Source organism: Pezoporus occidentalis, unplaced genomic scaffold (genome assembly GCF_034315485.1).
Source record: "Pezoporus occidentalis ecotype Australia unplaced genomic scaffold, CSIRO_AGI_Poc_V1 ctg133, whole genome shotgun sequence".
Lineage (NCBI taxonomy): Eukaryota > Metazoa > Chordata > Aves > Psittaciformes > Psittacidae > Pezoporus > Pezoporus occidentalis.
This window is the reverse complement of record NW_026913136.1, coordinates 1,589,513-1,604,163: the sequence shown is the minus strand read 5'-3', so window position 1 is coordinate 1,604,163 and position 14,651 is coordinate 1,589,513. Positions and strand designations below refer to the sequence as shown.

Here is a 14,651-nt window from a genome sequence, read left to right as displayed (position 1 = left end):
CACATAAGAGAAGGTGGGCACTGAGTACAGCAGTAGTTGTAATTGGATTTGGATTTGTTGCTGCTAGAAACCCTAGCCAGACTTGATAATGCCAATCTGGCAGCTCATATCCTGGTTTAAACTCTGCTGGTGCAGAAGTATTATTACTACTACAGATAACAATTCCGTTCTTAACAATTTGCTAGGGGCAGTTGATGTGGCCGTTCATTCATGTGGTTTTGGCCAAATCCAGTGAATAAACCAAGTTTATGGAACCATTTGTTCCATATCCTTTTATTATTGGGGTGTGTAGCCAAATTAAGAAATTTATGTTTCTCCCACAATGACTTGCTCTTGTGCTGCAGCTAACTCATCGTTTTCCCATTGCCCTGTCAACTGCAGGGTGGTTCTGTGCAATTCCCTCTGGAATTACTTGGATTCAGACAAATAAAAACCCCTCTTAGATTGAGAATTTGAAAGATGGGAGTGCACAAGGATCTTCTGCACCATTTTCCTGTTCTGATCTGCAATGCAGATAAACTTGAGACCGTTTTTTTTGTTTGTTTTATTTTGATTTGCTTTGTGGTTGGTTTTTGTTTGTTTTTCCCATATTCACTTAGTCTATAGTTGTGGATAATGGAAATGCTTAAGTTACGTACATGCAATATTATTGAAGTCAAGGAGCTACTTTGTAGATGTTCTGAAGGAATAGTAAGGAATATTGAGGTGCCGGAGTGGGTTCAGAGGTGGGCAACAAAGCTGGTGAAGGGTCTGGAGAATAAGTCTGATGAGGAATGTCTGAGGGAACTGAGGTTGTTTAGTCTAGAGTAGAGAAGGCCCAAGGGGTACCTTATCCCTCTCTGCAAGTACGTGAAAGGAGGATGAAGTGAGGAGGTGGCTGGTCTTTTCTCCCAGGTAATGAATGCGATAGGAACAACAGGTTACAGCCTCAACCTGTGCCAGGGGAGGATTAGACTGGATATTAGGAAAAATTTCTTCACAGAGAGGGTGATTAGGTATTGGAACAGGCTGCCCAGGGAAGTGATGGAATCATTGTCCCTTGAAGTATTCAAAAACCATGTAGATGAGGCCTTCAGTGACATGGTTTAGTGGTGGACATGGCAGTATTGGGGTAATGGTTGGACTTGATGATCCTACAGGTCTTTTCCAACCTAGGTGATTCTGTGATTCTGTGTATTTTACTTTCTACCTTCTTGTGTTGAAATAGTTTGAGCTTGATTTTCTGGAGGTAGTTTAGCAGCAATGACTATACTATGTTTCTTAATCTGGGTAGGATAACTTTTTGATGCATTTTCCATTCTTAGTTTGTTGTCTGCTAAATTTAATAGCATTCTATTTGACAGCTGAACATCATTGAGCTGAATTTTATGTTCATACACATACTTGTGAGTTATTAGATATCTGATAGTCTAGCATTCCAACATAATTGTATTTCTTAAGTGCTAAATTTGAAGAAACTTACTAGAAAATTGCCTGTGGAATATAATGTTTCTGTTGCTGCAGTTTTTCCTTCGAGGTGCAGGAAGATGACAGCATTATGACTTTTATTTTCTTAAAGTAGTGTATTGTTTGAAAAATGGAGGGCTATGTTTAAGGTACATGAAATTCATCTAGAAATAGGAACATAAGCTTGCATAAAACCAGTAAAAGTACTTAAAATCTGCATAGATGTGTATTTGTAAGTCTATATTTCACTTTGAAGTGGACTAAGAAGCCAGCTGTAAATGTGATTCAAGGTATCTTTAAAAAATACTCTGTAGGTGTATTTCTGTAACATATATTTTGTCAAAAGAGCATTGATGCCAGTTTTCTGAAACAAATTTATTTTCTAGCTGTCTGACTATGAAAGCCAGATAGTCAAATTACGGTCAGAAATTGAGAAAGGCGAGGCTGTTCGACAGCATCTGGAGTATGAATTGGCAATTGCCAGAAAAGATGGTCGTCTGAAAATGTATGCTGTGGAAGAGGAGTTAAATGATGCAAATACCAAACTTGTGGAACTGCAAAGTAAGTTTCAAAAAAGCAAACATCAACAAAGACTAAGTCAGTTCCAAGTTCGGAAAACAAATGAGAAGCAATGATTAATTAAATTTATAGTTACTGCTGTTTTTCTTGGACTTCTCTTAACTTCTCCCATCTCTTGTCCGTCTGCTTTTGTAAACCCATAGCAGTCTACAAAACTCTTGCTATCTCACATGTGAATTAGAACTAACCTGTTAAACCAATCAACCCTTTTTTATTCTTGCGTCTTGCCTTTCATTGCTCCTTCTTTCAGTGCTGTCCTTATACAGAATTGTAATCCTGGCAGCTGTCTCCACATCCTGGTTATCACTATGTCCAGCAGTTCTTCTTTTTTTCAGGGGAAAAAAAAAAACAACAAAAACAGTTGATTTCTGTTCATTTGCACGATTTCAAACAACTTTTTTCCAGAAGTTTTCATCATACTGCTTCTTTCTTTCATCTTTTCAAAGGTTTCAAGCTTTTCATTGCTTGTGTCTGGTTTATCATCATCCTTGTTTCTCTTTTTATAGGTAATGGGACATGTATATTGTGACAGTAGTATATGGAAGGGAAGGTTTTTACCTAGACATTTTTTTCCCCTGTTAGTTTTGTATTCAGAAACTCAGATTTCCTTGATCCTCAGCAGAGATATTTCTCATTCTTACAAGTAAATGAGGTGCATTGTTAATTACCTAAGTATAGTACCTTTTTAATTTAGTACAGGAGGTGCATTTATGAGTTTGCTGAACCTTTTATGTTCCATGAGGAGTTTAGAGCCCTCCTCTTGGAGATTTTTATCTTTCCAAGAATGGAAGGAGATTTGGAGACTTGCAAGTACTTAAGTTATCAGGTATTTTTTACGGTAATTAGAAAACTGAACTGTTCAATCCTTTGGAGGACACACACACACACAAATCTTACGAATTGCAAATTGGAAGAATACATTTTATTTCCTTTTGGAAATTTCCCTGTGATTGCAAGCTGAAGACTTGAAGTGCTAGTTTCTCACTTAGGGGAAAGCTGTTTCGTTCTCTGCATGCTCACTTTACCCCTTGCCAATTTAGAAGCGAGTAGTGTGTATGTATTAAAGTACTTTAGATCTTATTTTGTGATTCACTTTGATTTGGAAAACCCATTGACGGCTGTGTCAGATAGTGTGTTCAATGATGGGTGCTGGTCTGCAGGGCCACCTGTGTGGGAGGAAAGAGGTCTAGGTCTGCCTGGTGCTGGTCTGAGCCAGCTCCACAGCTGGCAAATCTACACACCACAGTGCACCCAACTGCCCATCAGAGAGTGCATGGCATCTCTGCCAAAGCATGTTTCAGAAAGGGCAGTAAATGCCAAGAGGAAGAGTGAAGGAAGAGAAGAAAAGGGACAGCAGGAGAGACAGCAGCAGAGCTGTAGCCTGAGGAGGGGCTGGGACCAAAGTAGTGACATGCAGGCACTAAGAGGCAGAACTCAAAAGGGACTGTTGCAGATGAAGGAGCCACAGTACATGGATGCCAGCTTCCTGAAGGGACTGTGCTTGTGTGTGGTGAGAAGACTGGAGAACAAAAAGGGTGTAGTAGAGGTTTTGCAGAAGCAAGGATGTTTTGTTAAATGTGTATGTGTGTTAGTTTCTTCAATACCAGAATCAGTAATTGGAATTCTTGTTAACTGACAGTAATTTACATTGGTTTTGTGGTTTGTGTTTGTTTGTTTGTTTTTCTTTCCATGACAGGTGCCAAAGAAGTCAAATTATCATGGTGTTGCTTGTCAGTTCTTTTGTAGTTTATAACTTCCTGCTTGCTTTCCCAGGTCACTTGGAGTCCTCCTCACCTCATTTGGTGCTTTGATGTGACCCTGACTGTTTCTTGTACAGAATGCCTCATTTGTGCCTTGTCCTCTTCAGTACTTCCTACAGATTGTTTTTCTGCAGCTCTCAGGCTTGCCTTTCTGCTGTCTGACAATCCTGTCCCATTATTGTGTCCACTGATTCTCTGTGTTGTCTTAGTGTGCCTCTTCTGTTCATTTTATCCCTCTCTGACTGAGAAGAACTTTCAGAAAACTAGGATGAATTTGAAATAAAAATCTGTTAGAAAGTGATATTTTAATTGCCAGTGTAGCTGGTTGTATTCAGGAAAATGTAAAGCTAATCCAAAGTACTTTCATCTGAAAGCAAATTTGTAAAATAAAGCAAAACTCCAAGTCAGACTGCTTAAGTAAACAGCCATAGATAATGAAGGTTTCTGCACCATGTAAGCTTTTACTGAGGAGTGTATAAATGTACCCCTATCAGGGCATTTGCTTGGCTGGAGGTTTGGATCTCTCGAGCAGCATTATATTTCCTTGGAAAAGCTAAGACTTTGCCTGCTAGCCCAGCCTGGCTTAGGTTTTTCTACAGTCTCTTTCATGGGGCAGGTGCTTATCTTCACTGTCATGTAAGTTGACCTCCGAATTAGTTGAAACAGGCTAACATCTATATGAAATAGATAATTCAAAAAAAGCTGGCCAAATGTTGAAGAAATCTGAAATTAAGGCTTCCATGCGATAGAGACTTCACTTCAAAGCATTACTGCTAATTTTTATTCTTTTCCAAGAGGAGAAGAGTTTTAATCTATAAAAATCTCTGAAGCATTCTGTGTCCTTGTATGAAATATGCTACAGGAGCACCGATTTTGTTTCTTTGAAGGTGGTGCTGTCCAATGTTGGACTTGTTAATGCTCCAGTGTCCCACAGGATATCACGATACACAGAAGAACTGATCATTGTGGGTTTTTTTTTAACATGCTTTGCAGTGCTACTTGTTTTCTTTCTTTTCTTTAAATAATAGTGTTAAATGAAAAACTGCAGCAGAAAGTGGCAGAGACTGAGAAAACGCTTCATATTGCTCAGCAGAAGTGGAAAGAAGAACAGCAAAGACATACAAGTGAGAAGGATGATATCCGTAGAACTTGCAAGAATGAATATGAATTGCTTCTCAAGGAAAGAACCAAACTAGAAAGTTTTTTGCAGGTATGATGTATTAATAGTTGGAAGATTGGGGCTGTTCAGCCTGGAGAAGAGAAGGCTGTGTGGAGACCTCATAGCAGCCTTCCAGTATCTGAAGGCGGCCTATAGGGGTGCTGGGGAGGGACTCTTCATTAGGGACTGTAGTGACAGGACAAGGGGTAATGGGTTCAAACTTAAAAATTCTTTCCTGTGAGGGTGGTGAGGCACTGGAATGGGTTGCCCAGGGAGGTTGTGAATGCTCCATCTCTGGCAGTGTTCAAGGATAGGTTGGACGAAGCCTTGGGTGGCACGGTTTAGTATGAGGTGTCCCTGCCCATGGCAGGGGGCTTGAAACTAGATGATCTTAAGGTCCTTTCCAACCCTAACTATTCTATGATTCTGTGATTCTAAGTTGCAAGTGATGGTGGTAAGGACTTTTTGGTGCAAAATGTGTGGTGGGTTTGGGTTTTTTTCTTTTAGGGTAAAAAAATCCCACAAATAGGTAAATATTACAGAATATTTTTTAATAATACAGCTTTATAAAGTTACACTTAGTGTGTCACAGTCTGTCTTGCTTTGATGGAGTGTGTTGTGGCTGATTTTCATGGTAAACACTTAAACCACTTTACCAGTGCACAGTGGCAGTGAGGCCCATTTGTACTGTTGTGCGAAGCTGAGTTAGTAAAATCAAGGACACCCAACACCTAGCTTCTAACTTCATTCCCCGCTTACCTCCCTCAGTCTGGTATCTAACAGCCTGTAAACATGGAAATAATTTGTGTAATACAGAGACTGTACGTGGTAAGGGAACTCAAACAGTGATGATGGTGTTTCCAGCTCTGCATTGTACCTTACTCACTCCATGTCACATATGAAAAATGACCGCTATTGGAAAACCTGCCTTTTAGTTAAAAAAAAAAAAAATTAAAACTGAGAGATGGTTTTATAATCTGTTTTAGAGTCTGGTGTTGTTATTCTTCAGAAAATTTCATTGTATTTAATGAAAAGAGTGATTTGCAAATTTGACTTTCACTGGTATGAGTATATTCTTCAGGTGTTAAATTTATAAAATAAAAATACAAACTTTTTAAACACTTTTTATCCAGTCCAGCTATTAAAACTGAATTATTTTTCAAAGAAATATGGTAGTATGGTGTGGAAGTGCTGAGTTAACATACTCAATGTTTACCTGCTCCACAGGGCCACAAACAATTGCACAATTGTAATAATTTAAATCTTTTAAAGGGACAGTTGAATTAACATTATATCTTAGCAGTGTAATAATACCATTAGAGGAAAATCTAGAATGTATTCAGCTGCAGTTAAGCTTTTAAAGAAGTGAAGTGCAGATGCTCTGTAAGGCTGATAGCCTTTTAGTCATATGCATAACATATGCAGAGAACAGATTGCTACTAAAGAGATTCACTTTCTTTTAGTCAGCAAGACTTTTTTTTTTTTTTTTCCCCTTCATATTCCTATTTTAAAACTCCCTTTAAGATGTGGCAGGCTTGTCTCACTTGGTCTGGGCATTGGTCAGACAGTAGAAAATTAGGCCTGCTTTCTTCCCACCCAGTCAGCTCTAAGCCTGGGATAGTGCCAAAAAGTCTTCCCAAATGGCAAACCAATCCCTACCTGGCAGCTTGACAGCAAAGTTCTGACAGCAGACCTACTTGTACTACATTATGGTGCCCTTGGTTGGACTCTATACAGCACCTGTAGGAGCAACACTTAAAAAAACAGGGCAGAGAGAATTCCTTAATTATATGTATTCCAAAAATGCTGTGTAGTGAATCTAGCTCTTTGTTTGAAGGCAAGATTTTGAAAGAAAGGTGCAGTAATGAGACCTGAGGTAGAAATCAGGTAATATGTGTATATGTAGAGTTTCTGTGGATGGGCTGCAAAAGGAGTTGCACTCTCTTGTTATCTTAATGACCAGGATCCCTGATGGTGGAGCAAGATGCCACTGAACTGGATTTTCTCTGAATGAAGGACAAAAAGGAAGTGCCCTCCTCTACCCTCTCCCCAGTAATTCTGTGGATATGCTGAACAGTGCTTTGAAAGAACAGTTAGAAGAACCGTAAATTAACAGTTAAACAAACCAACATACCCACCCTCCCAAACCAAACCACAGCAAAACCAACCAAACAACCTCTCCAACCCCCCCAAATAAAAAAAAAAAAGAACAACCAACCTCCCCCTCTCCCCCTAAAAAACCCAAGTCCCAGTGCCAAAAAAATAGCAGTCCAGAGAAAGCCAAGGAAAGAGAAGGTTTCAGAGAAAAACCTTCAAGTTGATTTACAGGTGATACCCTGAGTTTTTTCTCTAACCAACACTCAGTGACTCATTTTTCACTCACAGTTGATGCTTAGAAAATTAGGGATAGGTATAGGCTATGAAAACACCTATTTTTAGATACAGTTTTCATCCTTAAGTTGCCAGGTAAAGCAGGCTATGAGTAAAGCTTTGTCTCTTGAGTTCTGGCTAACAGTGGGCAGAGTTAGGTTGAGAAGGCTTTGGAATGGACTTTTCTTCAAAATACATTCAGTGAGCTTAGTACTGTATAAAAAGAGCAGTGTTGGAGAAGTACACTCTCTCAAGTGGTGGTTGGCATCAGATGAAAAGGAGCAGTAGATTGCTTGGGACATTGTATTGTATGTCAGTGAATATATATTCAGAAATAAAAGTGATCTGCAGAGGCAGGTGTTTGGTTGGTAAATGTATTAGAGCTAGAAAATTGTTTGCTCCTAAGCTGAATGTGCTTCAGTACTGTAAACTCCTAAGCTGCTTTCAGTAGTAAAAACATATTTCTCCACTTTTCTTCTGTAGCTCTTTTCCTGCCCATTGCCCTTGTTATGGGTTTTATATATAGTTAATAAAATTACAGCAAATTGAAAATACATACATAAATGTTAAATATGGACTTTTCCAGCCAATGAAAATACATAAATAATTGTTAAATATATACCTGACTGTCTTAGTTGTTGCTCGAAAGCTTGATTGATTTAAACCTGGTAGTAAATGTCAGAGGGATCTGGATTTTTAAATTATGACTCCATAGAATCATAGAACAGTTTGGGGTGAAAGGGACCTTAAATATCAGCTAGTTCCAACCCCTTTGCCATGGTCCAGGACACCTTCCACTAGACCAGGTTGCTCAAAGCACCATCCAGCCTGGCCTTGAACACTTCTAGGGATGGAGCATCCACAGCTTCTCTGGGCAACCTGTTCCAGTCCCTCACTACTCGCACAGTGGGAAATGTATCCCTTGTAGTGAAATGTATTCCAGTTTTTGTGTTGTGCGTTTACAGGCCTGTTTAAATACCTTTATAATTATTCTAAAGTATGAAATGAAAGCTAAAGTCGATTTGTTTTTTGTCTTAATATGTACGTAAATATGAGATTCTAAGCACGTATACAAATCCTGGTTGGGAAAACTGCACTCCATGAACTCTTAATTCTGAACTTGGCTGTGAAAATGCTGAGGTAGGCATGAAGACAAAGTCAGCTTAACCTATTGAAATGTGGCTCTAAGATATGAAAGGAAAGTAATCCACTCTGCTTTCCAACAGGTTTGTAGTCTGCTCTATTGGGTACGCTTAGCATGCCATCCACTTCCTAACAAAAAGATGTTGGAGTTCAATAGTAAGTGCAATAGCATCACCTTGTGGTTAATCAGAAGAATGTAATAATCCTTCACAGAAGAATTTAGTTTCTGCTTAGACTACTTGTGACAGTGTTGTTCATACACATTAAAAAAAAAAAACAAACAGCCATGTTTTTCATGCACAGATATATATAGTAACTCTGTATATGACATGCAGGTGTACATGTATGTGTATATATTTATTGTTGCATGGTGAAGTTTGTTTCTTCTCGAGCCTTTGACGTGTAGGTGACTGCTGGGATAATCTTACACAGTTTCTTACCAAGTCTGAAAAGTTTAGAGACATCTCTAAGATTCTGAAATCTCAACAATTCCAGTTGACTTGTACAACAAGCTTGATGTGTTCATGTTGATTTTTAGTCTGATTAATGTTAACTACATTTACAGTGTAAGATGTTTGTAAGTCTTGATGTATTATTTTCCAGCAAATGCTGTATTACTTATTTCATGAGTGCTTTTCCCAGCTCACTTTTGTTAATAATTGGAAGAGTATTAACAAAATATACCTGAAGATATAAATATCTCGGTGTCTTTCCAGTGGGGCAAAGAGTGGGAATAGTTGTGTATTTCTATAAGAATGGTAATTTTTTTCTTTTAGTGTGCTGTTGGGAAGAAACCTGTGTATTGACTTGATACTTATTGCAAAGAAAGAGGATTAGCTTAAATTTAGTCCATGTCCAGGTATTTTTCCAGTATTTTGATATACTGAGGTTCCAATTTTTGTTTATTCATGTGTTTCACATGCATGCTGTTTGTATAGTGCCTGTGCAACTTACTTTTTTTGCTTACTAGTTGGTAACATTTAGCGCTGTAGAAAGTCCTACAGCTGGGTTGGAGCAATCCCAGGCACAGCTACAGGTTGAGTGTAGAAGTGATTCAGAGCAGCTCTGTGGAGAAGGACTTGGGGGTGTTGGTCGATGAGAAACTGAACACGAGCCGGCTTCAGTGTGTGCTCACAGCCGGGAAAGCCAACTGTACCCTTGGCTGCATCAAAAGGAAAGTTACCAGTAGGTCGAAGGAGGTGATTCTGCTTTTGTGAAACCCCACTTGAAATACTGTGTACATATTTGGTGTCCTCAGTATATGAAAGACATGGAGCTGTTGAAGCAAGTCTAGAGGAGGGCCACGAAGAAAATAGGGACAAGCACCTCTCTTATGAAGACAGGCTGAGAAAGCTGGGGCTGTTCAGCCTGGAGAAGAGAAGGCTGCATGGAGACCTCATAGCAGCCTTCCAGTGTCTGAAGGGGGCCTACAGGGATGTTGGAGAGGGATTCTTCATCAGGGGTTGTAGTGACAGGACAAAGGGTAATGGGTTCAAACTTAGACAGGGGAAGTTCAGGTGAGATACAAGGAAGTTGTTCTTTACTGTGAGTGTGATGAGGCACTGGAACAAGTTGTCCAGAGATGTGGTAAATGCTCCATCCCTGGCAGTGTTCAAGGCTAGGTTGGATGGAGTCTTGGGTAACATGGTTTAGTGTGAGGTGTCCCTGCCCATGGCAGAGGAGTTGGAACTAGATGATCTGAAGGTCATTTCCAGCCCTAAGTATTCTGTGATTTTGTGATTCCCTTATTGTCATGTTTGAGTTGCCAAAACTTTCTACATTCAAACTGGAAGAACTTCTAAGATTCGTTTTGCAAACTTTGGAAAATACTTGAATTTCTTTGATCTTCATGTATAAACATGGTTCTGTCAGATTTCAATCTTCCAAAGATTTGTTCTATATGAATAATTCATTTTCTCCTCCTCTTCCTTCCTGCTCTGTAGTTGATTAGTAATTTCTAGAACTAGGTTATGTAATGTAAGAGTAATAGCAGAATTTGCAGACCAACTGGTTTATTTTCAAAAGATGTCTCTTGCCATGGTATTGAATAGGAGTAAATGAGCAGAAGGACTTACTGTAATCTTTTTGTGTTTTGCACAGAAAGTCATTTTAACAAATTGGGTCTCCAAAGGTCCTCCAACTAAATCACAGGATTTATAGCTTGTTTCTGATGCTAGTTACAGAAGAGCTTATTCCTGTCCACTAGACCAAAGCTAGTCTTTTGGGGACTTCTGGGATCTCTAGCTTAAGTATGCACTAGACTAGTGGGGGTTCATTATTTGGCTACTTTCCTCTGAGCTGGGTGTGGTGTGAATGTGGATTTTGTAGCAGTGACTCCACAGAGCTGTTGAGTCCAGTAGAGTTAGTAATGATTGCAGCCTGTAGCTTGGTTCAACTTCTGAATGTAGAAATTGAAATGAAGAACAGCTTGGTTATTTTATTCTACTGAGAACTTTGTAGTTCATGTAGATAATTTTTTAAAGTAATTAAATTTTTAGACAGATGGCAGTCTTTCTCAGAATAAAAGAAATGAAGATTACTTAGTCTATGGGAGTAACTGTTTCTAAAAATGTCTGATTCGATTTCAAGTTCTAACAATTAAAACCAGAAGAAAGTAGAACTTCTGTCCCTATGTATCATTTTGTCAAATGCGCTTAACCATTTCCAGCATGGCCATTGAGCTGAGAGAAAAAAGAGACTGGAAGAGCAGCCCTGTACTCTTTTTTAGAGAGAACATACCAGGTGAGGAATTGGCTCTAATTTTAGTGTTACCTCAGAAGGTCATGTTTGTAGTTATTTTTGAACCAGCACATTTTACCTGGTGGTGAATGAAAAGCATGTCTGCTGTTAGGTATAAATGGTTCTGTTGACATGCTAATGTGTTAATTTTAGTAACCTATTTCAATGCAGTCTCCACTTGCAAAGTATTTCTTCTTCTGATCTCTCTACTATAATACTTTAGCTTAGTAAAAGTATCTAATGCTTTTTTTTTTTTTTTTTTCCCCAGGAACAAAACAATGCATTGCAAAATATATGTAAGAAAATGAAAGATATGGAGATGGAACACAGTGGCTGTACTGAGCTGCTGAGGCGCCAGGCCAATCAGCTTGAATACAGCGCTGAACGAGAGGAGCGACTGAAGAAAGAACTCAAAGTAAGGTTTTTTTTGACTATTGCTGTTAGTCTTAACAAGAGCTGACACTCTGAGCAGTTTCATTTTGAAGGATGGAACCTGCCAGTTAGGCTGTGAACTCTGTATACTGGATTAACAAAACGTTGAACATCTGTTTCACAAAAAAGGCGGAACAGGTGAATGCTGTTTACACCATGTGCCTGACTTGAGACTGCGTTTGAACAGCAGATGGGAAAAGGTTCATGTAAGCATGAAAACAAGGCTAACTTTACTTTGGGAAATCTGTATGTTTTCCCTAATCTCTTAATTTGTCTATGTTCCTACCTTTTTGATTTAAGAACAGAAATTGACAATTAGTGGATTGGCAGTGGAGAATCTACTGGAGCTGAAAAACTCATCAGATATTCTGCTAGTTAGGGGGCATAGCATACTGGAAGATTACAGTGGTGTTATGGCAGCCTCTTCCTATCTTAAATGCTACAGGTAATTTTAGTTTGCCTGTCTGTTGAGTGACACCTGTTGCTGAGAAGTCTGAAGTCTTTAATGTGCTCCTTTTACTAAGCTGCTAGTTCTTTTGTAAGTTTCAGCGTTTTGTTTGTCCACTGATAGGCTTTGCAGTAAATAAGATATCTATATGAACAGTCTGGACCAAGACTTTCTTGGTAGAATGTTTGTCACTGCAGAAAAGCATACTGACTGGATGATTATTTATCCTGATGTAAGTTTTCTTTAAAAATCTTTAAATATTTTCTGCAATGAATTTTAAAGAATTGGAACTTGCAGGGTATTGGGAGCCCTTAAAGGAATAAATAGCATACAGTTTTCAGTGTTTTCTGTTACTTTTTCCTTAAAGGCAAAAGAAGTGTTTAAAGCATTGATTGCTAGGTTAAGTAAAGCCCTGCATTAAAGATGAAGTACAAAAGAAAATTCCTACAGGGAAGATCAAATCTCATCAACTAAAAAACACTCACTAATTGACCAACAAGGCAGATATTTGTGCCCTCAAAGAGATACACAGGAAATCTATTTTCAGGTATATTGTGAGCCGCACGTATTGGGCTAGGCAGAATTAACGTCAGTTGGAAAGTGCTGCATACTGTGAAGTTCCAATAGCCCTTTTAAAAACAAAGATTTTTTGCTTCCAAGTACTTGAGCGAGGTTTTTTTTTGTAATTTCACAGCTTTTAATATGTTGACAATACATTAATATATTAACTATATTAATATATTACCTATATATTAATATAGCTAGTATATATTGATATTATATTAATATATTAACTATACTAAATATATTAATAATTAATATATTGATATGTCATGATAGAAATCATGTGGAGAGGCAAGACAGCAAATTATTTGTCTCTCTCAATATTTTGATTCAGTGTACTCATTATTTAAATTTGAGAAGCAAGCACTCAGTTCCTTGCAAATGTATAAGTACTGTGCCCTGGAGATGGTTTTATCAGGGAATGCTGATAAACCAGTCAGCTAAGATATTTCTTTTGCTGCTTGATTTTTATTAAAATCTTTTAACTTACTGAATCTTTTAATAATGTCATAAGAAAACAACACCTTCAGACTACAGAAAAATCAGTTTTGTGGAAGTTGTAAGTATAGCTATTTTAGCAGTGGTTAAGGAAAGTATGTGATGAAACCTCAAAAGTTTTAAGCAAATTAACACAAGTCCCTGTGAATTAAAAAAAAAAAGTCTTAAGTTAGACTGCAAGCATATATCTTAGTCTGCTTGCATCTCACTTTACCATCTCAAAAGTAAATAGCATGTGTGTTAGTGCCTGAAAGGGCCCACAATAACATTCTATACTTGAAGTCAAAGAGAGATTAATGAGCATCTCTGAACATACCTTTATTCTTTAAGAAGCAAAAGCACTAGATATTTTAAGCTTTCAATATTGATCATACTGTAGACAATATTGGTTACTGTAGTCTTTATACTAGATAGTGGACTCAAACTCCAGAATTTGTAACAACATCATCATTTGCATCTTGCAAATGCATTTTGTGTGGTCATGAAAGGCTGCAAGGATTCTGAATTTCAAAGTGCGGGTTAGTAAAACCCATTTTTAGTTGCTCTCTCACCCATAATCCTTTCTCCCAAAAACTGTATACTGAGGAACAGATTACTATTAGAAGAATTTGAAATGTAATTGCAACCTTTCTTTGATTTATAAATTTGTCATTCTTCTTCCTCTCTAACCTTCTGGAGCGCAATAAGGCAGGGGTATTAGCAGCTCTTCATGCTGAGACACAGTGGAAAGACCCCAACCGAAGGGACCAGATAAGCTGCTCTTCACCTCTGTAGCTCAGTTATTGGAATTTTGGTCTTGGAGGCTATAAGGGAATGAAATGGTGTTCAAGGACAGACTCGTTGCATAAAGGAGGGGCAAAGAGCACAATCCTCACATCTAATTGCGTTTGAAAGAAAGGACTGTGCCATTCTAAAAGGACATTTTTAGAGGAGGGCCACGAGGACGATCAGGGGGCTGGATCACCTTCCATATGAAGACAGGCTGGGAAAGTTGGGGCTGTTCAGTCTGGAGAAGAGAAGGCTTCATGGAGACCTCATAGCAGCGTTCCAGTATCTGAAGGGGGCCTGCAAGGATGCTGGAAGAGGGACTCTTCGTCGGGGACTGCAGTGATAAGATAAAGAGCAATGGGTTTAAACTTAAAACAGGGGAAGTTTAGGTTAGATATGGGAAAGTTCTTTCCTGTGAGGGTGGTGAGGCACTGGAATGGGCTGCCCAAAGAAGCTGTGAATGCTCCATCCCCGGCAGTGTTCAAGGCCAGGCTGGATGGAGTCTAGGGTGACATTGTTTAGTATGAGGTGTCCCTGTCCATGGCAGGGGGGTTGGAACTAGGTGATCTTAAAGTCCTTTTCAACCTTAACTATTCTATGATTCTATTACATTCTGCATTCCCAAGTAGAAGGAGGTGCTTCTGTGAAGCCTGGATATTGTGGGGGATTAAACATATTAATTTTAGTAGAATTTCCTTTTCTCTGCTTTAATAGCTGGCTCATTAGTGTCCTAGCTTCTGTGGAT

The 14,651-nt window shown here is 38.7% G+C and overlaps 1 protein-coding gene across 1 annotated transcript in view; it reads left to right on the top strand.

Moving 5' to 3' along the window:
* Window positions 1-14,651, top strand: part of CCDC171 (coiled-coil domain containing 171) — a 149,963-nt gene that overhangs the window by 4,615 nt on the left and 130,697 nt on the right. The window contains 3 exon segments of the mRNA XM_062609002.1: window positions 1,833-2,007; window positions 4,814-4,995; window positions 11,465-11,611. Coding sequence (XP_062464986.1) covers window positions 1,833-2,007; window positions 4,814-4,995; window positions 11,465-11,611 — 504 coding nt within the window.